This window comes from Phalacrocorax aristotelis, chromosome 31, assembly GCF_949628215.1.
Source record: "Phalacrocorax aristotelis chromosome 31, bGulAri2.1, whole genome shotgun sequence".
NCBI classification, from domain to species: Eukaryota; Metazoa; Chordata; class Aves; order Suliformes; family Phalacrocoracidae; genus Phalacrocorax; species Phalacrocorax aristotelis.
The window spans coordinates 561,224-588,859 of NC_134306.1; the positions used below are offsets into that span (position 1 = coordinate 561,224).

The following is a 27,636-nucleotide window of genomic DNA, read 5'->3' on the forward strand; positions in this document are numbered from 1 at the left end:
ACAGGGTGACCCACCTGGTGGGTGAGGGAAAGGCTGCAGATGTGTCTAACAGGACTTTAGCAAAGCCTTTGACACTGTCTCCCACAGCATCCTCCTGGAGAAGCTGGTGGCTCGTGGCTTGGACAGGTGGTCTCTTTGCTGGGGAACAAACAGGCTGGATGGCTGAGCCCAGAGTTGTGGTGACTGGAGCTAAATCCAGGTGGTGGCCGGTCATGAGTGGGGTTCCCAGGGCTCAGTGCTGTTTAATACCTTTATCAGTGATCTGGATGAGGAGATTCAGTGCACCAGTTTGCAGGTGACACCAGGTTGGGTGGGGGTGTCGATCTGCTGGAGGGCAGGGAGGCTCTGCAGGGGGGCTTGGAGAGGCTGGATCCATGGGCTGAGCTCAGCAGGGTGAGGTTTAACAAGGTCAAGTGCCGGGTCCTGCCCTTGGGTCACACCAACCCCAGGCAACGCCCCAGGCCTGGGGCAGAGGGGCTGGGAAGTGCCCGGCGGAGAAGGCCCTGGGGGTGCTGGCTGACAGCCGGCTGGGCATGAGCCAGCAGTGCCCAGGTGGCCAAGGAGGCCACCAGCCCCCGGGCTTGTGTCAGCCCTGGTGTGGCCAGCAGGAGGCGGGCAGGGATGGGGCCCCTCTGCTCGGCCCTGGGGAGGCCCCACCTCGAATGCTGGGCTCAGGATTGGGCCCCTCGGGACAAGAAGGGCCTGGAGGGGCTGGAGCGTGTCCAGAGAAGGGCAGCGGGGCTGGGGCAGGGTCTGGAGCACAAGTGTGCTGGGGGGCGGCTGAGGGGGCTGGGGGGGTTTAGCCTGGAGAAGGGGAGGCTGAGGGGAGCCCTTCTCGCTCTCTGCAGCTGCCTGTGAGGGGCTGGAGTGAGGGGGGGGGTTGGTCTCTGCTCCCAGGTCACCAGTGACGGGACGAGAGGAAACGTCCTCAAGCTTTGCCACGGGAGGTTTTGATTGGATATGAGGAACAACTTCTTTACTGCAGTAGTGGTCATGTCCTGGCACAGGCTGCCCAGAGAGGTGGGGGAGTCACCATCCCTGGAGATGTTCAAAAACCATGTAGACGTGACACTTCAGGCCATGGTTTAGGAGGGATGGTGGTGTTGGTTTGGCAGTTGGACTTGATGATCCTAGATGTCTTTTCCAACCTTAATAATTCTATGATTCTAGGATAACCTCCTAACCAACCACTCACTATCATCCATCCATCCATCCATCCATCCATCCATCCATCCATCCATCCATCCACCCATCCACCCATCCACCCATCCATCCAACCATCCATCCATCCATCCATCCATCCATCCATACATCCCTCCATCTCCTCACCACATGTGCCACACACTCATCCTACCACTCGTACCCCCATCATGCTCTGTCTCCAGACTTCCACCTCTCTCCCCCTCCCTTACTACCTTTATACTGCCTGCACCCAGCCCATCCACCCACCCCACGGTCACCAACCCCCAAGAGAAGTTCCCACTTCCCAGAAATGCCATGGATCTTCAGCAGGCCCTGCCCCAGCTCCTGCCGTACTCCGACCCCTGGCTAGCAAGGGCATGGGTGGTCCGACACCCCACCCACCTGTGACGGCGTCGGTGGAGACGGGGCCCAGGCGTTTCCGACCCCACACCCCGTACAGGTTGAACTTGTAGCGGCGCGACGGTGACAGCCCAGGCACGGTCACCGAGCGTGAACCACCGTCCACGGGCAGCACCTGGGGCTGGCCTTGGGCATCCCTGTACTGCACCGTGAAGGAGTCAAAGGTGCCCTCGGGGACGCTCCAGTCGAGCTGCACAGAGTCGGGGGTGACCTGGGAGGCCATGAGATCACCCAGGATTGGCTGGGATGGTGGTTCCTCCACTGGCTCCACTGCTGCTGCAACAGAGAGGAGAGAATCTGGGCAATATATATCCAGTCATCCATCCATCCATGCATCCATCCATGCATCCATCCATGCATCCATCCACCCACACCTTTTGCCTTCAGTCACTCCTTGAATCCATTCACCCATCGATCCCCAACCAACCAAACGTCCCAACATCCATGTAACCAGCCATTCAACCACCCACTCTTTCATCCAAACCCAAGTCCACAACGTCATTCACTCACTCATCCAGCTCACAAACAGACACACAATCCCCCAGTTGTTTATCCATCATCCGTGTATCCATGCATTTGACCAACCAAGCAAGGAGTCACCCATCCATTCTTCTTTCATCCAATAGTCCATATAATAATCTCTCCATCCATTAACCCACCCATCCATCCATCCATCCATCCATCCATCCAAATTCCATCCATCCACCGCATCGTGCCTCCATCCAGCAATAAAAACCACCATTCCAGCTCTGAAACTGCCGCAGACCCAGCCATACTCCAACCATCTCTGATCGCACCACCTAACAACGATTCCTCTATTCATCCATCCATCCATCCATCCATCCATCCATCCACCCACTATCATCCATCCATCCATCCATCCATCCATCCATCCATCCATCCATCCATCCACCCATCCACCCATCCATCCATCCATCCATCCATCCATCCATCCATCCATCCATCCATCCCTCCATCCACCCCTCCATCCATCCCTCCATCTCCTCACCACATGAGCCACACACTCATCCTACCACTCGTACCCCCATCATGCTCTGTCTCCAGACTTCCACCTCTCTCCCCCTCCCTTACTACCTTTATACTGCCTGCACCCAGCCCATCCACCCACCCCACAGTCACCAACCCCCAAGAGAAGTTCCCACTTCCCAGAAATGCCATGGATCTTCAGCAGGCCCTGCCCCAGCTCCTGCCGTACTCCGACCCCTGGCTAGCAAGGGCATGGGTGGTCCGACACCCCACCCACCTGTGACGGCGTCGGTGGAGACGGGGCCCAGGCGTTTCCGACCCCACACCCCGTACAGGTTGAACTTGTAGCGGCGGGACGGTGACAGCCCAGGCACGGTCACCGAGCGTGAACCACCGTCCACGGGCAGCACCTGGGGCTGGCCTTGGGCATCCCTGTACTGCACCGTGAAGGAGTCAAAGGTGCCCTCGGGGACGTTCCAGTCGAGCTGCACGGAGTCGGGGGTGACCTGGGAGGCCGTGAGCTCGCCCAGGATTGGCTGGGGTGGTGGTTCCTCCTCTGGCTCGGCTGCTGCTGCAACAGACATGACAAAATCTGGGCAATAAAAATCCACTCATCGATCCATCCATCTACATTATTGCTCCTCAGTCACTTCCTGAATCCATACTCCACCCATTCTGTGATCTCACCGTCCATCCTCACTTCCTCCAATTCATTGATTGATTCAACCAGTCTTCCACCCCCGAATCCATCCATCCATCAATCCAGTCATCCATTCAGCAATTAATCCATCAAGACACCTTGCCACACAACTGTCTGTCAAAGCATTCATCTGTTCAACCAAACAATCACACTGCTTTCCACACTCCCATCCTCCCACCCATCCACAGGCACAACCTTCCTTCCATCCATCTGTTCATGCTACCAACAAACATCCATCAAACTGTCCTTCCAGCCCTGGAGGCAGCGCTGCAGGTTCCCATCCCTCCATCCATCCCCTGCATGTTCCCATTTCCCACAAGGACCAAGGCACCACCACGAGCCCTGTCCCAGCTCCTGACACATTACAAACCCAGTACCGAGAGGGGACACGGACAGACCCTGCACCTGACCTCACCTGTGACAGTCAGGGGACACTACTCAACCACCAATCCATTCTCCATCCCTCCATTCCACCCTCTGACCAGGCACAAGCCCATCCCTCCATCTCTCCCCAAGTCAATCCCTTAGCAATGTTCCTACTCCACGAGCTCCAGCCCCACAGCAAACCCAGCGCCCAGTGGGGACACGGACAGGCCCTGCACGTGCCCTCACCTGTGACGGCGTCGGTGGAGACGGGGCCCAGGCGTTTCCGACCCCACACCCCGTACAGGTTGAACTTGTAGCGGCGGGATGGTGACAGCCCAGGCACGGTCACCGAGCGTGAACCACCGTCCACGGGCAGCACCTGGGGCTGGCCTTGGGCATCCCTATACTGCACCGTGAAGGAGTCAAAGGTGCCCTCGGGGACGCTCCAGTCGAGCTGCACGGAGTCGGGGGTGACCTGGGAGGCCGTGAGCTCTCCCAGGATTGGCTGGGATGGTGGTTCCTCCTCTGGCTCGGCTGCAGCTGAGGGCAGAACACACAGCATAAACACCCACACATCTGTCCAAACATCCATCATCCATCTTTCATCGCAACCATTCATCTATCCATCCACCTATTCACTCAACTATGCACCCCTCTAGTTATCGGTTCACCCTAACATCCACCCACTTCTCCTTCCATCTACCCTTAGCACCCTTCCCCCCAGCAGCCTTCCTGCATCCACACATGCTTCCTTCCACTCACCATTATTTTGCCATTCATCCACCTCGTCATCCTCCATCACCCAAATCACCCACACAAACAGCTCACCAGCCATCAATCTACTCAGGAAGGCAGGTCTTTGGTCCCCCACATCCTCATCCATTCTTTCATCTACCTGCTAATTACACTTCTCAGCCACCCACCGATCCCTTACTCAACCTGTCCTTGAAACCTTCTCTCCCACCATTTCTCTGTCCAATCAGCCGTGCTTCCAGCCAGCCAATCAACACTTCTCTGTGCACCATTCCATCACTGGGCCATGAATCCATTCCTCTACCCAGCCACCCTCTCACTCACCCATCCATCCAGGCAACCATCCCTTCAACCATTGATCCATCCAATCAACCTCTCCTTTATGGAAGCAGGATCCAGGGAACTACAGGCCCGTCAGCCTGACCTCGGTACCAGGGAAGGTCATGGAGTGGTTCACCTTGAGTGAGCTCACCGGGCAAGTGCAGGACAACGAGGGGATCAGGCCCAGCCAGGACTGCTTCAGGAAAGGCAGGTCCCGCCTGACCAGCACGATCTCCTTCTATGACAGGGTGACCCACCTGGTGGGTGAGGGAAAGGCTGCAGATGTGTCTAACAGGACTTTAGCAAAGCCTTTGACACTGTCTCCCACAGCATCCTCCTGGAGAAGCTGGTGGCTCGTGGCTTGGACGGGTAGACTCTTTGCTGGGGAACAAACAGGCTGGATGGCTGAGCCCAGAGTTGTGGTGACTGGAGCTAAATCCAGGTGGTGGCCGGTCATGAGTGCGGTTCCCAGGGCTCAGTGCTGTTTAATACCTTTATCAGTGATCTGGATGAGGAGATTCAGTGCACCAGTTTGTAGATGACACCAGGTTGGGTGGGGGTGTCGATCTGCTGGAGGGCAGGAAGGCCCTACAGAGGGACCTGGACAGGCCTCATCGATGGGCTGAGCTCAACAGGGTGAGGTTTAACAAGGTCAAGTGCTGGGTCCTGCCCTTGGGTGACACCAACCCCAGGCAACGCCCCAGGCCTGGGGCAGAGGGGCTGGGAAGTGCCCGGCGGAGAAGGCCCTGGGGGTGCTGGCTGACAGCCGGCTGGGCATGAGCCAGCAGTGCCCAGGTGGCCAAGGAGGCCACCAGCCCCCGGGCTTGTGTCAGCACTGGGGTGGCCAGCAGGAGCCGGGCAGGGATGGGGCCCCTGTGCTCGGCCCTGGGGAGGCCCCACCTCGAATGCTGGGCTCAGGTTTGGGCCCCTCGGGACAAGAAGGGCCTTGAGGGGCTGGAGCGTGTCCAGAGAAGGGCAGCGGGGCTGGGGCAGGGTCTGGAGCACAAGTGTGCTGGGGAGTGGCTGAGGGACGTGGGGGGGTTTAGCCTGGAGAAGAGGGGGCTGAGTGGAGCCCTTCTCGCTCTCTGCAGCTGCCTGAGAGGGGCTGGAGTGAGGGGGGGGTTGGTCTCTGCTCCCAGGTCACCAGTGACGGGACGAGAGGAAATGTCCTCAAGCTTTGCCACGGGAGGTTTTGATTGGATATGAGGAACAACTTCTTTACTGCAGTAGTGGCCAGGTCCTGGCACAGGCTGCCCAGAGAGGTGGGGGAGTCACCATCCCTGGAGATGTTCAAAAACCATGTAGACGTGACACTTCAGGCCATGGTTTAGGAGGGATGGTGGTGTTGGTTTGGCAGTTGGACTTGATGATCCTAGATGTCTTTTCCAACCTTAATAATTCTATGATTCTAGGATAACCTCCTAACCAACCACCCACTATCATCCATCCATCCATCCATCCATCCATCCATCCATCCATCCATCCATCCATCCATCCCTCCATCTCCTCACCACATGTGCCACACACTCATCCTACCACTCGTACCCCCATCATGCTCTGTCTCCAGACTTCCACCTCTCTCCCCCTCCCTTACTACCTTTATACTGCCTGCACCCAGCCCATCCACCCACCCCACGGTCACCAACCCCCAAGAGAAGTTCCCACTTCCCAGAAATGCCATGGATCTTCAGCAGGCCCTGCCCCAGCTCCTGCCGTACTCCGACCCCTGGCTAGCAAGGGCATGGGTGGTCCGACACCCCACCCACCTGTGACGGCGTCGGTGGAGACGGGGCCCAGGCGTTTCCGACCCCACACCCCGTACAGGTTGAACTTGTAGCGGCGGGACGGTGACAGCCCAGGCACGGTCACCGAGCGTGAACCACCGTCCACGGGCAGCACCTGGGGCTGGCCTTGGGCATCCTTGTACTGCACCGTGAAGGAGTCAAAGGTGCCCTCGGGGACGCTCCAGTCGAGCTGCACGGAGTCGGGGGTGACCTGGGAGGCCGTGAGCTCACCCAGGATTGGCTGGGATGGTGGTTCCTCCACTGGCTCCACTGCTGCTGCAACAGAGAGGAGAGAATCTGGGCAATATATATCCAGTCATCCATCCATCCATCCATCCATCCATCCATCCATCCATCCATCCACCCACACATTTTGCCTTCAGTCACTCCTTGAATCCATTCACCCATCGATCCCCAACCAACCAAACGTCCCAACATCCATGTAACCAGCCATTCAACCACCCACTCTTTCATCCAAACCCAAGTCCACAACGTCATTCACTCACTCATCCAGCTCACAAACAGACACACAATCCCCCAGTTGTTTATCCATCATCCGTGTATCCATGCATTTGACCAACCAAGCAAGGAGTCACCCATCCATTCTTCTTTCATCCAATAGTCCATATAATAATCTCTCCATCCATTAACCCATCCACCCATCCATCCATCCATCCATCCATCCATCCATCCATCCATCCATCCATCCATCCATCCATCCAAATTCCATCCATCCACCGCATCGTGCCTCCATCCAGCAATAAAAACCACCATTCCAGCTCTGAAACTGCCGCAGACCCAGCCATACTCCAACCATCTCTGATCGCACCACCTAACAACGATTCCTCTATTCATCCATCCATCCATCCATCCATCCATCCATCAATCCATCCATCCATCCATCCATCCATCCATCCATCCATCCTTCCATCCCTCCATCCATCCATCCATCCATCCATCCATCCATCCCTCCATCACTCCATCCATCCATCCATCCATCCATCCATCCATCCATCCATCCATCCATCCATCCATCCATCCTTCTATCCCTCCATCCATCCATCCATCCATCCATCCATCCATCCATCCATCCCTCCATCACTCCATCCATCCATCCATCCATCCATCCATCCCTCCATCTCCTCACCACATGTGCCACACACTCATCCTACCACTCGTACCCCCATCATGCTCTGTCTCCAGACTTCCACCTCTCTCCCCCTCCCTTACTACCTTTATACTGCCTGCACCCAGCCCATCCACCCACCCCACAGTCACCAACCCCCAAGAGAAGTTCCCACTTCCCAGAAATGCCATGGATCTTCAGCAGGCCCTGCCCCAGCTCCTGCCGTACTCCGACCCCTGGCTAGCAAGGGCATGGGTGGTCCGACACCCCACCCACCTGTGACGGCGTCGGTGGAGACGGGGCCCAGGCGTTTCCGACCCCACACCCCGTACAGGTTGAACTTGTAGCGGCGGGACGGTGACAGCCCAGGCACGGTCACCGAGCGTGAACCACCGTCCACGGGCAGCACCTGGGGCTGGCCTTGGGCATCCTTGTACTGCACTGTGAAGGAGTCAAAGGTGCCCTCGGGGACGCTCCAGTCGAGCTGCACGGAGTCGGGGGTGACCTGGGAGGCCGTGAGCTCGCCCAGGATTGGCTGGGGTGGTGGTTCCTCCTCTGGCTCGGCTGCTGCTGCAACAGACATGACAAAATCTGGGCAATAAAAATCCACTCATCGATCCATCCATCTACATTATTGCTCCTCAGTCACTTCCTGAATCCATACTCCACCCATTCTGTGATCTCACCGTCCATCCTCACTTCCTCCAATTCATTGATTGATTCAACCAGTCTTCCACCCCCGAATCCATCCATCCATCAATCCAGTCATCCATTCAGCAATTAATCCATCAAGACACCTTGCCACACAACTGTCTGTCAAAGCATTCATCTGTTCAACCAAACAATCACACTGCTTTCCACACTCCCATCCTCCCACCCATCCACAGGCACAACCTTCCTTCCATCCATCTGTTCATGCTACCAACAAACATCCATCAAACTGTCCTTCCAGCCCTGGAGGCAGCGCTGCAGGTTCCCATCCCTCCATCCATCCCCTGCATGTTCCCATTTCCCACAAGGACCAAGGCACCACCACGAGCCCTGTCCCAGCTCCTGACACATTACAAACCCAGTACCGAGAGGGGACACGGACAGACCCTGCACCTGACCTCACCTGTGACAGTCAGGGGACACTACTCAACCACCAATCCATTCTCCATCCCTCCATTCCACCCTCTGACCAGGCACAAGCCCATCCCTCCATCTCTCCCCAAGTCAATCCCTTAGCAATGTTCCTACTCCACGAGCTCCAGCCCCACAGCAAACCCAGCGCCCAGTGGGGACACGGACAGGCCCTGCACGTGCCCTCACCTGTGACGGCGTCGGTGGAGACGGGGCCCAGGCGTTTCCGACCCCACACCCCGTACAGGTTGAACTTGTAGCGGCGCGACGGTGACAGCCCAGGCACGGTCACCGAGCGTGAACCACCGTCCACGGGCAGCACCTGGGGCTGGCCTTGGGCATCCTTGTACTGCACCGTGAAGGAGTCAAAGGTGCCCTCGGGGACGCTCCAGTCGAGCTGCACGGAGTCGGGGGTGACCTGGGAGGCTGTGAGCTCTCCCAGGATTGGCTGGGATGGTGGTTCCTCCTCTGGCTCGGCTGCAGCTGAGGGCAGAACACACAGCATAAACACCCACACATCTGTCCAAACATCCATCATCCATCTTTCATCGCAACCATTCATCTATCCATCCACCTATACACTCAACTAAGCACCCCTCTAGTTATCGGTTCACCCTAACATCCACCCACTTCTCCTTCCATCTACCCTTAGCACCCTTCCCCCCAGCAGCCTTCCTGCATCCACACATGCTTCCTTCCACTCACCATTATTTTGCCATTCATCCACCTCGTCATCCTCCATCACCCAAATCACCCACACAAACAGCTCACCAGCCATCAATCTACTCAGGAAGGCAGGTCTTTGGTCCCCCACATCCTCATCCATTCTTTCATCTACCTGCTAATTACACTTCTCAGCCACCCACCAATCCCTTACTCAACCTGTCCTTGAAACCTTCTCTCCCACCATTTCTCTGTCCAATCAGCCGTGCTTCCAGCCAGCCAATCAACACTTCTCTGTGCACCATTCCATCACTGGGCCATGAATCCATTCCTCTACCCAGCCACCCTCTCACTCACCCATCCATCCAGGCAACCATCCCTTCAACCATTGATCCATCCAATCAACCTCTCCTTTATGGAAGCAGGATCCAGGGAACTACAGGCCCGTCAGCCTGACCTCGGTACCAGGGAAGGTCATGGAGTGGTTCACCTTGAGTGAGCTCACCGGGCAAGTGCAGGACAACGAGGGGATCAGGCCCAGCCAGGACTGCTTCAGGAAAGGCAGGTCCCGCCTGACCAGCACGATCTCCTTCTATGACAGGGTGACCCACCTGGTGGGTGAGGGAAAGGCTGCAGATGTGTCTAACAGGACTTTAGCAAAGCCTTTGACACTGTCTCCCACAGCATCCTCCTGGAGAAGCTGGTGGCTCGTGGCTTGGACGGGTAGACTCTTTGCTGGGGAACAAACAGGCTGGATGGCTGAGCCCAGAGTTGTGGTGACTGGAGCTAAATCCAGGTGGTGGCCGGTCATGAGTGCGGTTCCCAGGGCTCAGTGCTGTTTAATACCTTTATCAGTGATCTGGATGAGGAGATTCAGTGCACCAGTTTGTAGATGACACCAGGTTGGGTGGGGGTGTCGATCTGCTGGAGGGCAGGAAGGCCCTACAGAGGGACCTGGACAGGCCTCATCGATGGGCTGAGCTCAACAGGGTGAGGTTTAACAAGGTCAAGTGCTGGGTCCTGCCCTTGGGTGACACCAACCCCAGGCAACGCCCCAGGCCTGGGGCAGAGGGGCTGGGAAGTGCCCGGCGGAGAAGGCCCTGGGGGTGCTGGCTGACAGCCGGCTGGGCATGAGCCAGCAGTGCCCAGGTGGCCAAGGAGGCCACCAGCCCCCGGGCTTGTGTCAGCACTGGGGTGGCCAGCAGGAGGCGGGCAGGGATGGGGCCCCTGTGCTCGGCCCTGGGGAGGCCCCACCTCGAATGCTGGGCTCAGGTTTGGGCCCCTTGGGACAAGAAGGGCCTTGAGGGGCTGGAGCGTGTCCAGAGAAGGGCAGCGGGGCTGGGGCAGGGTCTGGAGCACAAGTGTGCTGGGGAGCGGCTGAGGGACGTGGGGGGGTTTAGCCTGGAGAAGAGGGGGCTGAGGGGAGCCCTTCTCGCTCTCTGCAGCTGCCTGTGAGGGGATGGAGTGAGGGGGGGGGTTGGTCTCTGCTCCCAGGTCACCAGTGACGGGACGAGAGGAAATGTCCTCAAGCTTTGCCACGGGAGGTTTTGATTGGATATGAGGAACAACTTCTTTACTGCAGTAGTGGTCATGTCCTGGCACAGGCTGCCCAGAGAGGTGGGGGAGTCACCATCCCTGGAGATGTTCAAAAACCATGTAGACGTGACACTTCAGGCCATGGTTTAGGAGGGATGGTGGTGTTGGTTTGGCAGTTGGACTTGATGATCCTAGATGTCTTTTCCAACCTTAATAATTCTATGATTCTAGGATAACCTCCTAACCAACCACCCACTATCATCCATCCATCCATCCATCCATCCATCCATCCATCCATCCATCCATCCATCCATCCATCCCTCCATCTCCTCACCACATGTGCCACACACTCATCCTACCACTCGTACCCCCATCATGCTCTGTCTCCAGACTTCCACCTCTCTCCCCCTCCCTTACTACCTTTATACTGCCTGCACCCAGCCCATCCACCCACCCCACGGTCACCAACCCCCAAGAGAAGTTCCCACTTCCCAGAAATGCCATGGATCTTCAGCAGGCCCTGCCCCAGCTCCTGCCGTACTCCGACCCCTGGCTAGCAAGGGCATGGGTGGTCCGACACCCCACCCACCTGTGACGGCGTCGGTGGAGACGGGGCCCAGGCGTTTCCGACCCCACACCCCGTACAGGTTGAACTTGTAGCGGCGGGACGGTGACAGCCCAGGCACGGTCACCGAGCGTGAACCACCGTCCACGGGCAGCACCTGGGGCTGGCCTTGGGCATCCCTGTACTGCACCGTGAAGGAGTCAAAGGTGCCCTCGGGGACGCTCCAGTCGAGCTGCACAGAGTCGGGGGTGACCTGGGAGGCCGTGAGCTCTCCCAGGATTGGCTGGGATGGTGGTTCCTCCTCTGGCTCGGCTGCTGCTGCAACAGACATGACAAAATCTGGGCAATAAAAATCCACTCATCGATCCATCCATCTACGTTATTGCTCCTCAGTCACTTCCTGAATCCATACTCCACCCATTCTGTGATCTCACCGTCCATCCTCACTTCCTCCAATTCATTGATTGATTCAACCAGTCTTCCACCCCCGAATCCATCCATCCATCAATCCAGTCATCCATTCAGCAATTAATCCATCAAGACACCTTGCCACACAACTGTCTGTCAAAGCATTCATCTGTTCAACCAAACAATCACACTGCTTTCCACACTCCCATCCTCCCACCCATCCACAGGCACAACCTTCCTTCCATCCATCTGTTCATGCTACCAACAAACATCCATCAAACTGTCCTTCCAGCCCTGGAGGCAGCGCTGCAGGTTCCCATCCCTCCATCCATCCCCTGCATGTTCCCATTTCCCACAAGGACCAAGGCACCACCACGAGCCCTGTCCCAGCTCCTGACACATTACAAACCCAGTACCGAGAGGGGACACGGACAGACCCTGCACCTGACCTCACCTGTGACAGTCAGGGGACACTACTCAACCACCAATCCATTCTCCATCCCTCCATTCCACCCTCTGACCAGGCACAAGCCCATCCCTCCATCTCTCCCCAAGTCAATCCCTTAGCAATGTTCCTACTCCACGAGCTCCAGCCCCACAGCAAACCCAGCGCCCAGTGGGGACACGGACAGGCCCTGCACGTGCCCTCACCTGTGACGGCGTCGGTGGAGACGGGGCCCAGGCGTTTCCGACCCCACACCCCGTACAGGTTGAACTTGTAGCGGCGCGACGGTGACAGCCCAGGCACGGTCACCGAGCGTGAACCACCGTCCACGGGCAGCACCTGGGGCTGGCCTTGGGCATCCCTGTACTGCACCGTGAAGGAGTCAAAGGTGCCCTCGGGGACGCTCCAGTCGAGCTGCACGGAGTCGGGGGTGACCTGGGAGGCCGTGAGCTCTCCCAGGATTGGCTGGGATGGTGGTTCCTCCTCTGGCTCGGCTGCAGCTGAGGGCAGAACACACAGCATAAACACCCACACATCTGTCCAAACATCCATCATCCATCTTTCATCGCAACCATTCATCTATCCATCCACCTATTCACTCAACTAAGCACCCCTCTAGTTATCGGTTCACCCTAACATCCACCCACTTCTCCTTCCATCTACCCTTAGCACCCTTCCCCCCAGCAGCCTTCCTGCATCCACACATGCTTCCTTCCACTCACCATTATTTTGCCATTCATCCACCTCGTCATCCTCCATCACCCAAATCACCCACACAAACAGCTCACCAGCCATCAATCTACTCAGGAAGGCAGGTCTTTGGTCCCCCACATCCTCATCCATTCTTTCATCTACCTGCTAATTACACTTCTCAGCCACCCACCGATCCCTTACTCAACCTGTCCTTGAAACCTTCTCTCCCACCATTTCTCTGTCCAATCAGCCGTGCTTCCAGCCAGCCAATCAACACTTCTCTGTGCACCATTCCATCACTGGGCCATGAATCCATTCCTCTACCCAGCCACCCTCTCACTCACCCATCCATCCAGGCAACCATCCCTTCAACCATTGATCCATCCAATCAACCTCTCCTTTATGGAAGCAGGATCCAGGGAACTACAGGCCCGTCAGCCTGACCTCGGTACCAGGGAAGGTCATGGAGTGGTTCACCTTGAGTGAGCTCACCGGGCAAGTGCAGGACAACGAGGGGATCAGGCCCAGCCAGGACTGCTTCAGGAAAGGCAGGTCCCGCCTGACCAGCACGATCTCCTTCTATGACAGGGTGACCCACCTGGTGGGTGAGGGAAAGGCTGCAGATGTGTCTAACAGGACTTTAGCAAAGCCTTTGACACTGTCTCCCACAGCATCCTCCTGGAGAAGCTGGTGGCTCGTGGCTTGGACGGGTAGACTCTTTGCTGGGGAACAAACAGGCTGGATGGCTGAGCCCAGAGTTGTGGTGACTGGAGCTAAATCCAGGTGGTGGCCGGTCATGAGTGCGGTTCCCAGGGCTCAGTGCTGTTTAATACCTTTATCAGTGATCTGGATGAGGAGATTCAGTGCACCAGTTTGTAGATGACACCAGGTTGGGTGGGGGTGTCGATCTGCTGGAGGGCAGGAAGGCCCTACAGAGGGACCTGGACAGGCCGCATCGATGGGCTGAGCTCAACAGGGTGAGGTTTAACAAGGTCAAGTGCCGGGTCCTGCCCTTGGGTGACACCAACCCCAGGCAACGCCCCAGGCCTGGGGCAGAGGGGCTGGGAAGTGCCCGGCGGAGAAGGCCCTGGGGGTGCTGGCTGACAGCCGGCTGGGCATGAGCCAGCAGTGCCCGGGTGGCCAAGGAGGCCACCAGCCCCCGGGCTTGTGTCAGCACTGGGGTGGCCAGCAGGAGGCAGGCAGGGATGGGGCCCCTGTGCTCGGCACCGGGGAGGCCCCACCTCGAATGCTGGGCTCAGGTTTGGGCCCCTCGGGACAAGAAGGGCCTTGAGGGGCTGGAGCGTGTCCAGAGAAGGGCAGCGGGGCTGGGGCAGGGTCTGGAGCACAAGTGTGCTGGGGGGCGGCTGGGGGGCTGGGGGGGTTTAGCCTGGAGACGAGGGGGCTGAGGGGAGCCCTTCTCGCTCTCTGCAGCTGCCTGTGAGGGGATGGAGTGAGGGGGGGGGGTTGGTCTCTGCTCCCAGGTCACCAGTGACGGGACGAGAGGAAATGTCCTCAAGCTTTGCCACGGGAGGTTTTGATTGGATATGAGGAACAACTTCTTTACTGCAGTAGTGGTCATGTCCTGGCACAGGCTGCCCAGAGAGGTGGGGGAGTCACCATCCCTGGAGATGTTCAAAAACCATGTAGACGTGACACTTCAGGCCATGGTTTAGGAGGGATGGTGGTGTTGGTTTGGCAGTTGGACTTGATGATCCTAGATGTCTTTTCCAACCTTAATAATTCTATGATTCTAGGATAACCTCCTAACCAACCACCCACTATCATCCATCCATCCATCCATCCATCCATCCATCCATCCATCCATCCATCCATCCATCCATCCATCCATCCCTCCATCCATCCATCCATCCCTCCATCCATCCACCCATCCATCCATCCCTCCATCTCCTCACCACATGTGCCACACACTCATCCTACCACTCGTACCCCCATCATGCTCTGTCTCCAGACTTCCACCTCTCTCCCCCTCCCTTACTACCTTTATACTGCCTGCACCCAGCCCATCCACCCACCCCACAGTCACCAACCCCCAAGAGAAGTTCCCACTTCCCAGAAATGCCATGGATCTTCAGCAGGCCCTGCCCCAGCTCCTGCCGTACTCCGACCCCTGGCTAGCAAGGGCATGGGTGGTCCGACACCCCACCCACCTGTGACGGCGTCGGTGGAGACGGGGCCCAGGCGTTTCCGACCCCACACCCCGTACAGGTTGAACTTGTAGCGGCGCGACGGTGACAGCCCAGGCACGGTCACCGAGCGTGAACCACCGTCCACGGGCAGCACCTGGGGCTGGCCTTGGGCATCCCTGTACTGCACCGTGAAGGAGTCAAAGGTGCCCTCGGGGACGCTCCAGTCGAGCTGCACGGAGTCGGGGGTGACCTGGGAGGCCGTGAGCTCGCCCAGGATTGGCTGGGGTGGTGGTTCCTCCTCTGGCTCGGCTGCTGCTGCAACAGACATGACAAAATCTGGGCAATAAAAATCCACTCATCGATCCATCCATCTACGTTATTGCTCCTCAGTCACTTCCTGAATCCATACTCCACCCATTCTGTGATCTCACCGTCCATCCTCACTTCCTCCAATTCATTGATTGATTCAACCAGTCTTCCACCCCCGAATCCATCCATCCATCAATCCAGTCATCCATTCAGCAATTAATCCATCAAGACACCTTGCCACACAACTGTCTGTCAAAGCATTCATCTGTTCAACCAAACAATCACACTGCTTTCCACACTCCCATCCTCCCACCCATCCACAGGCACAACCTTCCTTCCATCCATCTGTTCATGCTACCAACAAACATCCATCAAACTGTCCTTCCAGCCCTGGAGGCAGCGCTGCAGGTTCCCATCCCTCCATCCATCCCCTACATGTTCCCATTTCCCACAAGGACCAAGGCACCACCACGAGCCCTGTCCCAGCTCCTGACACATTACAAACCCAGTACCGAGAGGGGACACGGACAGACCCTGCACCTGACCTCACCTGTGACAGTCAGGGGACACTACTCAACCACCAATCCATTCTCCATCCCTCCATTCCACCCTCTGACCAGGCACAAGCCCATCCCTCCATCTCTCCCCAAGTCAATCCCTTAGCAATGTTCCTACTCCACGAGCTCCAGCCCCACAGCAAACCCAGCGCCCAGTGGGGACACGGACAGGCCCTGCACGTGCCCTCACCTGTGACGGCGTCGGTGGAGACGGGGCCCAGGCGTTTCCGACCCCACACCCCGTACAGGTTGAACTTGTAGCGGCGGGACGGTGACAGCCCAGGCACGGTCACCGAGCGTGAACCACCGTCCACGGGCAGCACCTGGGGCTGGCCTTGGGCATCCTTGTACTGCACCGTGAAGGAGTCAAAGGTGCCCTCGGGGACGCTCCAGTCGAGCTGCACGGAGTCGGGGGTGACCTGGGAGGCCGTGAGCTCGCCCAGGATTGGCTGGGGTGGTGGTTCCTCCTCTGGCTCAGCTGCAGCTGAGGGCAGAACACACAGCATAAACACCCACACATCTGTCCAAACATCCATCATCCATCTTTCATCGCAACCATTCATCTATCCATCCACCTATACACTCAACTAAGCACCCCTCTAGTTATCGGTTCACCCTAACATCCACCCACTTCTCCTTCCATCTACCCTTAGCACCCTTCCCCCCAGCAGCCTTCCTGCATCCACACATGCTTCCTTCCACTCACCATTATTTTGCCATTCATCCACCTCGTCATCCTCCATCACCCAAATCACCCACACAAACAGCTCACCAGCCATCAATCTACTCAGGAAGGCAGGTCTTTGGTCCCCCACATCCTCATCCATTCTTTCATCTACCTGCTAATTACACTTCTCAGCCACCCACCGATCCCTTACTCAACCTGTCCTTGAAACCTTCTCTCCCACCATTTCTCTGTCCAATCAGCCGTGCTTCCAGCCAGCCAATCAACACTTCTCTGTGCACCATTCCATCACTGGGCCATGAATCCATTCCTCTACCCAGCCACCCTCTCACTCACCCATCCATCCAGGCAACCATCCCTTCAACCATTGATCCATCCAATCAACCTCTCCTTTATGGAAGCAGGATCCAGGGAACTACAGGCCCGTCAGCCTGACCTCGGTACCAGGGAAGGTCATGGAGTGGTTCACCTTGAGTGAGCTCACCGGGCAAGTGCAGGACAACGAGGGGATCAGGCCCAGCCAGGACTGCTTCAGGAAAGGCAGGTCCCGCCTGACCAGCACGATCTCCTTCTATGACAGGGTGACCCACCTGGTGGGTGAGGGAAAGGCTGCAGATGTGTCTAACAGGACTTTAGCAAAGCCTTTGACACTGTCTCCCACAGCATCCTCCTGGAGAAGCTGGTGGCTCGTGGCTTGGACGGGTAGACTCTTTGCTGGGGAACAAACAGGCTGGATGGCTGAGCCCAGAGTTGTGGTGACTGGAGCTAAATCCAGGTGGTGGCCGGTCATGAGTGGGGTTCCCAGGGCTCAGTGCTGTTTAATACCTTTATCAGTGATCTGGATGAGGAGATTCAGTGCACCAGTTTGTAGATGACACCAGGTTGGGTGGGGGTGTCGATCTGCTGGAAGGCAGGAAGGCCCTACAGAGGGACCTGGACAGGCCGCATCGATGGGCTGAGCTCAACAGGGTGAGGTTTAACAAGGTCAAGTGCCGGGTCCTGCCCTTGGGTGACACCAACCCCAGGCAACGCCCCAGGCCTGGGGCAGAGGGGCTGGGAAGATGCCCGGCGGAGAAGGCCCTGGGGGTGCTGGCTGACAGCCGGCTGGGCATGAGCCAGCAGTGCCCGGGTGGCCAAGGAGGCCACCAGCCCCCGGGCTTGTGTCAGCACTGGGGTGGCCAGCAGGAGGCAGGCAGGGATGGGGCCCCTGTGCTCGGCACCGGGGAGGCCCCACCTCGAATGCTGGGCTCAGGTTTGGGCCCCTCGGGACAAGAAGGGCCTTGAGGGGCTGGAGCGTGTCCAGAGAAGGGCAGCGGGGCTGGGGCAGGGTCTGGAGCACAAGTGTGCTGGGGGGCGGCTGGGGGGGCTGGGGGGGTTTAGCCTGGAGACGAGGGGGCTGAGGGGAGCCCTTCTCGCTCTCTGCAGCTGCCTGTGAGGGGATGGAGTGAGGGGGGGGGTTGGTCTCTGCTCCCAGGTCACCAGTGACGGGACGAGAGGAAATGTCCTCAAGCTTTGCCACGGGAGGTTTTGATTGGATATGAGGAACAACTTCTTTACTGCAGTAGTGGTCATGTCCTGGCACAGGCTGCCCAGAGAGGTGGGGGAGTCACCATCCCTGGAGATGTTCAAAAACCATGTAGACGTGACACTTCAGGCCATGGTTTAGGAGGGATGGTGGTGTTGGTTTGGCAGTTGGACTTGATGATCCTAGATGTCTTTTCCAACCTTAATAATTCTATGATTCTAGGATAACCTCCTAACCAACCACCCACTATCATCCATCCATCCATCCATCCATCCATCCATCCATCCATCCATCCATCCATCCATCCATCCATCCATCCATCCATCCATCCATCCCTCCATCCATCCATCCATCCATCCATCCCTCCATCTCCTCACCACATGAGCCACACACTCATCCTACCACTCGTACCCCCATCATGCTCTGTCTCCAGACTTCCACCTCTCTCCCCCTCCCTTACTACCTTTATACTGCCTGCACCCAGCCCATCCACCCACCCCACGGTCACCAACCCCCAAGAGAAGTTCCCACTTCCCAGAAATGCCATGGATCTTCAGCAGGCCCTGCCCCAGCTCCTGCCGTACTCCGACCCCTGGCTAGCAAGGGCATGGGTGGTCCGACACCCCACCCACCTGTGACGGCGTCGGTGGAGACGGGGCCCAGGCGTTTCCGACCCCACACCCCGTACAGGTTGAACTTGTAGCGGCGGGACGGTGACAGCCCAGGCACGGTCACCGAGCGTGAACCACCGTCCACGGGCAGCACCTGGGGCTGGCCTTGGGCATCCCTGTACTGCACCGTGAAGGAGTCAAAGGTGCCCTCGGGGACGCTCCAGTCGAGCTGCACAGAGTCGGGGGTGACCTGGGAGGCCGTGAGCTCTCCCAGGATTGGCTGGGATGGTGGTTCCTCCTCTGGCTCGGCTGCAGCTGAGGGCAGAACACACAGCATAAACACCCACACATCTGTCCAAACATCCATCATCCATCTTTCATCGCAACCATTCATCTATCCATCCACCTATACACTCAACTAAGCACCCCTCTAGTTATCGGTTCACCCTAACATCCACCCACTTCTCCTTCCATCTACCCTTAGCACCCTTCCCCCCAGCAGCCTTCCTGCATCCACACATGCTTCCTTCCACTCACCATTATTTTGCCATTCATCCACCTCGTCATCCTCCATCACCCAAATCACCCACACAAACAGCTCACCAGCCATCAATCTACTCAGGAAGGCAGGTCTTTGGTCCCCCACATCCTCATCCATTCTTTCATCTACCTGCTAATTACACTTCTCAGCCACCCACCGATCCCTTACTCAACCTGTCCTTGAAACCTTCTCTCCCACCATTTCTCTGTCCAATCAGCCGTGCTTCCAGCCAGCCAATCAACACTTCTCTGTGCACCATTCCATCACTGGGCCATGAATCCATTCCTCTACCCAGCCACCCTCTCACTCACCCATCCATCCAGGCAACCATCCCTTCAACCATTGATCCATCCAATCAACCTCTCCTTTATGGAAGCAGGATCCAGGGAACTACAGGCCCGTCAGCCTGACCTCGGTACCAGGGAAGGTCATGGAGTGGTTCACCTTGAGTGAGCTCACCGGGCAAGTGCAGGACAACGAGGGGATCAGGCCCAGCCAGGACTGCTTCAGGAAAGGCAGGTCCCGCCTGACCAGCACGATCTCCTTCTATGACAGGGTGACCCACCTGGTGGGTGAGGGAAAGGCTGCAGATGTGTCTAACAGGACTTTAGCAAAGCCTTTGACACTGTCTCCCACAGCATCCTCCTGGAGAAGCTGGTGGCTCGTGGCTTGGACGGGTAGACTCTTTGCTGGGGAACAAACAGGCTGGATGGCTGAGCCCAGAGTTGTGGTGACTGGAGCTAAATCCAGGTGGTGGCCGGTCATGAGTGGGGTTCCCAGGGCTCAGTGCTGTTTAATACCTTTATCAGTGATCTGGATGAGGAGATTCAGTGCACCAGTTTGTAGATGACACCAGGTTGGGTGGGGGTGTCGATCTGCTGGAGGGCAGGAAGGCCCTACAGAGGGACCTGGACAGGCCTCATCGATGGGCTGAGCTCAACAGGGTGAGGTTTAACAAGGTCAAGTGCTGGGTCCTGCCCTTGGGTGACACCAACCCCAGGCAACGCCCCAGGCCTGGGGCAGAGGGGCTGGGAAGTGCCCGGCGGAGAAGGCCCTGGGGGTGCTGGCTGACAGCCGGCTGGGCATGAGCCAGCAGTGCCCAGGTGGCCAAGGAGGCCACCAGCCCCCGGGCTTGTGTCAGCACTGGGGTGGCCAGCAGGAGCCGGGCAGGGATGGGGCCCCTGTGCTCGGCCCTGGGGAGGCCCCACCTCGAATGCTGGGCTCAGGATTGGGCCCCTCGGGACAAGAAGGGCCTTGAGGGGCTGGAGCGTGTCCAGAGAAGGGCAGCGGGGCTGGGGCAGGGTCTGGAGCACAAGTGTGCTGGGGAGTGGCTGAGGGGGCTGGGGGGGTTTAGCCTGGAGAAGAGGGGGCTGAGTGGAGCCCTTCTCGCTCTCTGCAGCTGCCTGTGAGGGGATGGAGTGAGGGGGGGGGTTGGTCTCTGCTCCCAGGTCACCAGTGACGGGACGAGAGGAAATGTCCTCAAGCTTTGCCACGGGAGGTTTTGATTGGATGTGAGGAACAACTTCTTTACTGCAGTAGTGGCCAGGTCCTGGCACAGGCTGCCCAGAGAGGTGGGGGAGTCACCATCCCTGGAGATGTTCAAAAACCATGTAGACGTGACACTTCAGGCCATGGTTTAGGAGGGATGGTGGTGTTGGTTTGGCAGTTGGACTTGATGATCCTAGATGTCTTTTCCAACCTTAATAATTCTATGATTCTAGGATAACCTCCTAACCAACCACCCACTATCATCCATCCATCCATCCATCCATCCATCCATCCATCCATCCATCCATCCATCCATCCCTCCATCTCCTCACCACATGTGCCACACACTCATCCTACCACTCGTACCCCCATCATGCTCTGTCTCCAGACTTCCACCTCTCTCCCCCTCCCTTACTACCTTTATACTGCCTGCACCCAGCCCATCCACCCACCCCACGGTCACCAACCCCCAAGAGAAGTTCCCACTTCCCAGAAATGCCATGGATCTTCAGCAGGCCCTGCCCCAGCTCCTGCCGTACTCCGACCCCTGGCTAGCAAGGGCATGGGTGGTCCGACACCCCACCCACCTGTGACGGCGTCGGTGGAGACGGGGCCCAGGCGTTTCCGACCCCACACCCCGTACAGGTTGAACTTGTAGCGGCGCGACGGTGACAGCCCAGGCACGGTCACCGAGCGTGAACCACCGTCCACGGGCAGCACCTGGGGCTGGCCTTGGGCATCCCTGTACTGCACTGTGAAGGAGTCAAAGGTGCCCTCGGGGACGCTCCAGTCGAGCTGCACGGAGTCGGGGGTGACCTGGGAGGCCGTGAGCTCACCCAGGATTGGCTGGGATGGTGGTTCCTCCACTGGCTCCACTGCTGCTGCAACAGAGAGGAGAGAATCTGGGCAATATATATCCAGTCATCCATCCATCCATCCATCCATCCATCCATCCATCCACCCACACCTTTTGCCTTCAGTCACTCCTTGAATCCATTCACCCATCGATCCCCAACCAACCAAACGTCCCAACATCCATGTAACCAGCCATTCAACCACCCACTCTTTCATCCAAACCCAAGTCCACAACGTCATTCACTCACTCATCCAGCTCACAAACAGACACACAATCCCCCAGTTGTTTATCCATCATCCGTGTATCCATGCATTTGACCAACCAAGCAAGGAGTCACCCATCCATTCTTCTTTCATCCAATAGTCCATATAATAATCTCTCCATCCATTAACCCATCCATCCATCCATCCATCCATCCATCCATCCATCCATCCATCCATCCAAATTCCATCCATCCACCACATCGTGCCTCCATCCAGCAATAAAAACCACCATTCCAGCTCTGAAACTGCCGCAGACCCAGCCATACTCCAACCATCTCTGATCGCACCACCTAACAACGATTCCTCTATTCATCCATCCATCCATCCATCCATCCATCCATCCATCCATCCATCCATCCATCCATGCATCCTTCCATCCCTCCATCCATCCATCCATCCATCCATCCATCCATCCATCCATCCCTCCATCACTCCATCCATCCATCCATCCATCCATCCATCCATCCATCCATCCATCCTTCCATCCCTCCATCCATCCATCCCTCCATCCATCCATCCATCCATCCATCCATCCATCCATCCATCCATCCATCCATCCATCCATCCCTCCATCTCCTCACCACATGTGCCACACACTCATCCTACCTCTCGTACCCCCATCATGCTCTGTCTCCAGACTTCCACCTCTCTCCCCCTCCCTTACTACCTTTATACTGCCTGCACCCAGCCCATCCACCCACCCCACGGTCACCAACCCCCAAGAGAAGTTCCCACTTCCCAGAAATGCCATGGATCTTCAGCAGGCCCTGCCCCAGCTCCTGCCGTACTCCGACCCCTGGCTAGCAAGGGCATGGGTGGTCCGACACCCCACCCACCTGTGACGGCGTCGGTGGAGACGGGGCCCAGGCGTTTCCGACCCCACACCCCGTACAGGTTGAACTTGTAGCGGCGCGACGGTGACAGCCCAGGCACGGTCACCGAGCGTGAACCACCGTCCACGGGCAGCACCTGGGGCTGGCCTTGGGCATCCCTGTACTGCACCGTGAAGGAGTCAAAGGTGCCCTCGGGGACGTTCCAGTCGAGCTGCACGGAGTCGGGGGTGACCTGGGAGGCCGTGAGCTCGCCCAGGATTGGCTGGGATGGTGGTTCCTCCTCTGGCTCGGCTGCAGCTGAGGGCAGAACACACAGCATAAACACCCACACATCTGTCCAAACATCCATCATCCATCTTTCATCGCAACCATTCATCTATCCATCCACCTATACACTCAACTAAGCACCCCTCTAGTTATCGGTTCACCCTAACATCCACCCACTTCTCCTTCCATCTACCCTTAGCACCCTTCCCCCCAGCAGCCTTCCTGCATCCACACATGCTTCCTTCCACTCACCATTATTTTGCCATTCATCCACCTCGTCATCCTCCATCACCCAAATCACCCACACAAACAGCTCACCAGCCATCAATCTACTCAGGAAGGCAGGTCTTTGGTCCCCCACATCCTCATCCATTCTTTCATCTACCTGCTAATTACACTTCTCAGCCACCCACCGATCCCTTACTCAACCTGTCCTTGAAACCTTCTCTCCCACCATTTCTCTGTCCAATCAGCCGTGCTTCCAGCCAGCCAATCAACACTTCTCTGTGCACCATTCCATCACTGGGCCATGAATCCATTCCTCTACCCAGCCACCCTCTCACTCACCCATCCATCCAGGCAACCATCCCTTCAACCATTGATCCATCCAATCAACCTCTCCTTTATGGAAGCAGGATCCAGGGAACTACAGGCCCGTCAGCCTGACCTCGGTACCAGGGAAGGTCATGGAGTGGTTCACCTTGAGTGAGCTCACCGGGCAAGTGCAGGACAACGAGGGGATCAGGCCCAGCCAGGACTGCTTCAGGAAAGGCAGGTCCCGCCTGACCAGCACGATCTCCTTCTATGACAGGGTGACCCACCTGGTGGGTGAGGGAAAGGCTGCAGATGTGTCTAACAGGACTTTAGCAAAGCCTTTGACACTGTCTCCCACAGCATCCTCCTGGAGAAGCTGGTGGCTCGTGGCTTGGACAGGTGGTCTCTTTGCTGGGGAACAAACAGGCTGGATGGCTGAGCCCAGAGTTGTGGTGACTGGAGCTAAATCCAGGTGGTGGCCGGTCATGAGTGGGGTTCCCAGGGCTCAGTGCTGTTTAATACCTTTATCAGTGATCTGGATGAGGAGATTCAGTGCACCAGTTTGCAGGTGACACCAGGTTGGGTGGGGGTGTCGATCTGCTGGAGGGCAGGGAGGCTCTGCAGGGGGGCTTGGAGAGGCTGGATCCATGGGCTGAGCTCAGCAGGGTGAGGTTTAACAAGGTCAAGTGCCGGGTCCTGCCCTTGGGTCACACCAACCCCAGGCAACGCCCCAGGCCTGGGGCAGAGGGGCTGGGAAGTGCCCGGCGGAGAAGGCCCTGGGGGTGCTGGCTGACAGCCGGCTGGGCATGAGCCAGCAGTGCCCAGGTGGCCAAGGAGGCCACCAGCCCCCGGGCTTGTGTCAGCCCTGGTGTGGCCAGCAGGAGGCGGGCAGGGATGGGGCCCCTGTGCTCGGCCCTGGGGAGGCCCCACCTCGAATGCTGGGCTCAGGATTGGGCCCCTCGGGACAAGAAGGGCCTGGAGGGGCTGGAGCGTGTCCAGAGAAGGGCAGCGGGGCTGGGGCAGGGTCTGGAGCACAAGTGTGCTGGGGGGCGGCTGAGGGGGCTGGGGGGGTTTAGCCTGGAGAAGGGGAGGCTGAGGGGAGCCCTTCTCGCTCTCTGCAGCTGCCTGTGAGGGGATGGAGTGAGGGGGGGGGTTGGTCTCTGCTCCCAGGTCACCAGTGACGGGACGAGAGGAAACGTCCTCAAGCTTTGCCACGGGAGGTTTTGATTGGATATGAGGAACAACTTCTTTACTGCAGTAGTGGTCATGTCCTGGCACAGGCTGCCCAGAGAGGTGGGGGAGTCACCATCCCTGGAGATGTTCAAAAACCATGTAGACGTGACACTTCAGGCCATGGTTTAGGAGGGATGGTGGTGTTGGTTTGGCAGTTGGACTTGATGATCCTAGATGTCTTTTCCAACCTTAATAATTCTATGATTCTAGGATAACCTCCTAACCAACCACTCACTATCATCCATCCATCCATCCATCCATCCATCCATCCATCCATCCATCCATCCATCCATCCATCCATCCATCCACCCATCCACCCATCCACCCATCCATCCAACCATCCATCCATCCATCCATCCATCCATCCATACATCCCTCCATCTCCTCACCACATGTGCCACACACTCATCCTACCACTCGTACCCCCATCATGCTCTGTCTCCAGACTTCCACCTCTCTCCCCCTCCCTTACTACCTTTATACTGCCTGCACCCAGCCCATCCACCCACCCCACGGTCACCAACCCCCAAGAGAAGTTCCCACTTCCCAGAAATGCCATGGATCTTCAGCAGGCCCTGCCCCAGCTCCTGCCGTACTCCGACCCCTGGCTAGCAAGGGCATGGGTGGTCCGACACCCCACCCACCTGTGACGGCGTCGGTGGAGACGGGGCCCAGGCGTTTCCGACCCCACACCCCGTACAGGTTGAACTTGTAGCGGCGCGACGGTGACAGCCCAGGCACGGTCACCGAGCGTGAACCACCGTCCACGGGCAGCACCTGGGGCTGGCCTTGGGCATCCCTGTACTGCACCGTGAAGGAGTCAAAGGTGCCCTCGGGGACGCTCCAGTCGAGCTGCACAGAGTCGGGGGTGACCTGGGAGGCCATGAGATCACCCAGGATTGGCTGGGATGGTGGTTCCTCCACTGGCTCCACTGCTGCTGCAACAGAGAGGAGAGAATCTGGGCAATATATATCCAGTCATCCATCCATCCATGCATCCATCCATGCATCCATCCATGCATCCATCCACCCACACCTTTTGCCTTCAGTCACTCCTTGAATCCATTCACCCATCGATCCCCAACCAACCAAACGTCCCAACATCCATGTAACCAGCCATTCAACCACCCACTCTTTCATCCAAACCCAAGTCCACAACGTCATTCACTCACTCATCCAGCTCACAAACAGACACACAATCCCCCAGTTGTTTATCCATCATCCGTGTATCCATGCATTTGACCAACCAAGCAAGGAGTCACCCATCCATTCTTCTTTCATCCAATAGTCCATATAATAATCTCTCCATCCATTAACCCATCCACCCATCCATCCATCCATCCATCCATCCATCCAAATTCCATCCATCCACCGCATCGTGCCTCCATCCAGCAATAAAAACCACCATTCCAGCTCTGAAACTGCCGCAGACCCAGCCATACTCCAACCATCTCTGATCGCACCACCTAACAACGATTCCTCTATTCATCCATCCATCCATCCATCCATCCATCCATCCATCCATCCATCCATCCATCCATCCTTCCATCCCTCCATCCATCCATCCATCCATCCATCCATCCATCCCTCCATCTCCTCACCACATGTGCCACACACTCATCCTACCACTCGTACCCCCATCATGCTCTGTCTCCAGACTTCCACCTCTCTCCCCCTCCCTTACTACCTTTATACTGCCTGCACCCAGCCCATCCACCCACCCCACGGTCACCAACCCCCAAGAGAAGTTCCCACTTCCCAGAAATGCCATGGATCTTCAGCAGGCCCTGCCCCAGCTCCTGCCGTACTCCGACCCCTGGCTAGCAAGGGCATGGGTGGTCCGACACCCCACCCACCTGTGACGGCGTCGGTGGAGACGGGGCCCAGGCGTTTCCGACCCCACACCCCGTACAGGTTGAACTTGTAGCGGCGCGACGGTGACAGCCCAGGCACGGTCACCGAGCGTGAACCACCGTCCACGGGCAGCACCTGGGGCTGGCCTTGGGCATCCCTGTACTGCACCGTGAAGGAGTCAAAGGTGCCCTCGGGGACGCTCCAGTCGAGCTGCACGGAGTCGGGGGTGACCTGGGAGGCCGTGAGCTCTCCCAGGATTGGCTGGGATGGTGGTTCCTCCTCTGGCTCGGCTGCAGCTGAGGGCAGAACACACAGCATAAACACCCACACATCTGTCCAAACATCCATCATCCATCTTTCATCGCAACCATTCATCTCTCCATCCACCTATACACTCAACTAAGCACCCCTCTAGTTATCGGTTCACCCTAACATCCACCCACTTCTCCTTCCATCTACCCTTAGCACCCTTCCCCCCAGCAGCCTTCCTGCATCCACACATGCTTCCTTCCACTCACCATTATTTTGCCATTCATCCACCTCGTCATCCTCCATCACCCAAATCACCCACACAAACAGCTCACCAGCCATCAATCTACTCAGGAAGGCAGGTCTTTGGTCCCCCACATCCTCATCCATTCTTTCATCTACCTGCTAATTACACTTCTCAGCCACCCACCGATCCCTTACTCAACCTGTCCTTGAAACCTTCTCTCCCACCATTTCTCTGTCCAATCAGCCGTGCTTCCAGCCAGCCAATCAACACTTCTCTGTGCACCATTCCATCACTGGGCCATGAATCCATTCCTCTACCCAGCCACCCTCTCACTCACCCATCCATCCAGGCAACCATCCCTTCAAC

The 27,636-nt window shown here is 57.4% G+C and overlaps 2 protein-coding genes across 2 annotated transcripts in view; both read right to left on the reverse strand.

Annotated features, from left to right (window-relative positions):
- LOC142049052 (tenascin-X-like) overlaps positions 1 to 27,636 on the reverse strand; it is a 60,127-nt gene that overhangs the window by 22,159 nt on the left and 10,332 nt on the right. Inside the window, 11 exon segments of the mRNA XM_075076433.1 lie at positions 3,902 to 4,189; positions 6,496 to 6,789; positions 7,916 to 8,209; positions 8,951 to 9,244; positions 11,550 to 11,837; positions 12,585 to 12,878; positions 15,240 to 15,533; positions 16,275 to 16,562; positions 18,927 to 19,220; positions 22,890 to 23,183; positions 26,777 to 27,064. Of these exon segments, the coding sequence (XP_074932534.1) occupies positions 3,902 to 4,189; positions 6,496 to 6,789; positions 7,916 to 8,209; positions 8,951 to 9,244; positions 11,550 to 11,837; positions 12,585 to 12,878; positions 15,240 to 15,533; positions 16,275 to 16,562; positions 18,927 to 19,220; positions 22,890 to 23,183; positions 26,777 to 27,064 (3,210 nt within the window).
- Positions 992 to 3,283, reverse strand: LOC142049109 (putative tenascin-XA). Its single transcript, XM_075076573.1, has 4 exons — positions 3,277 to 3,283; positions 2,867 to 3,160; positions 1,585 to 1,875; positions 992 to 1,008 (listed from the first exon to the last, which is right to left on the reverse strand). The coding sequence occupies exons 1-4, from the start codon at positions 3,281 to 3,283 to the stop codon at positions 992 to 994; spliced, it is 609 nt and encodes a 202-aa protein (XP_074932674.1).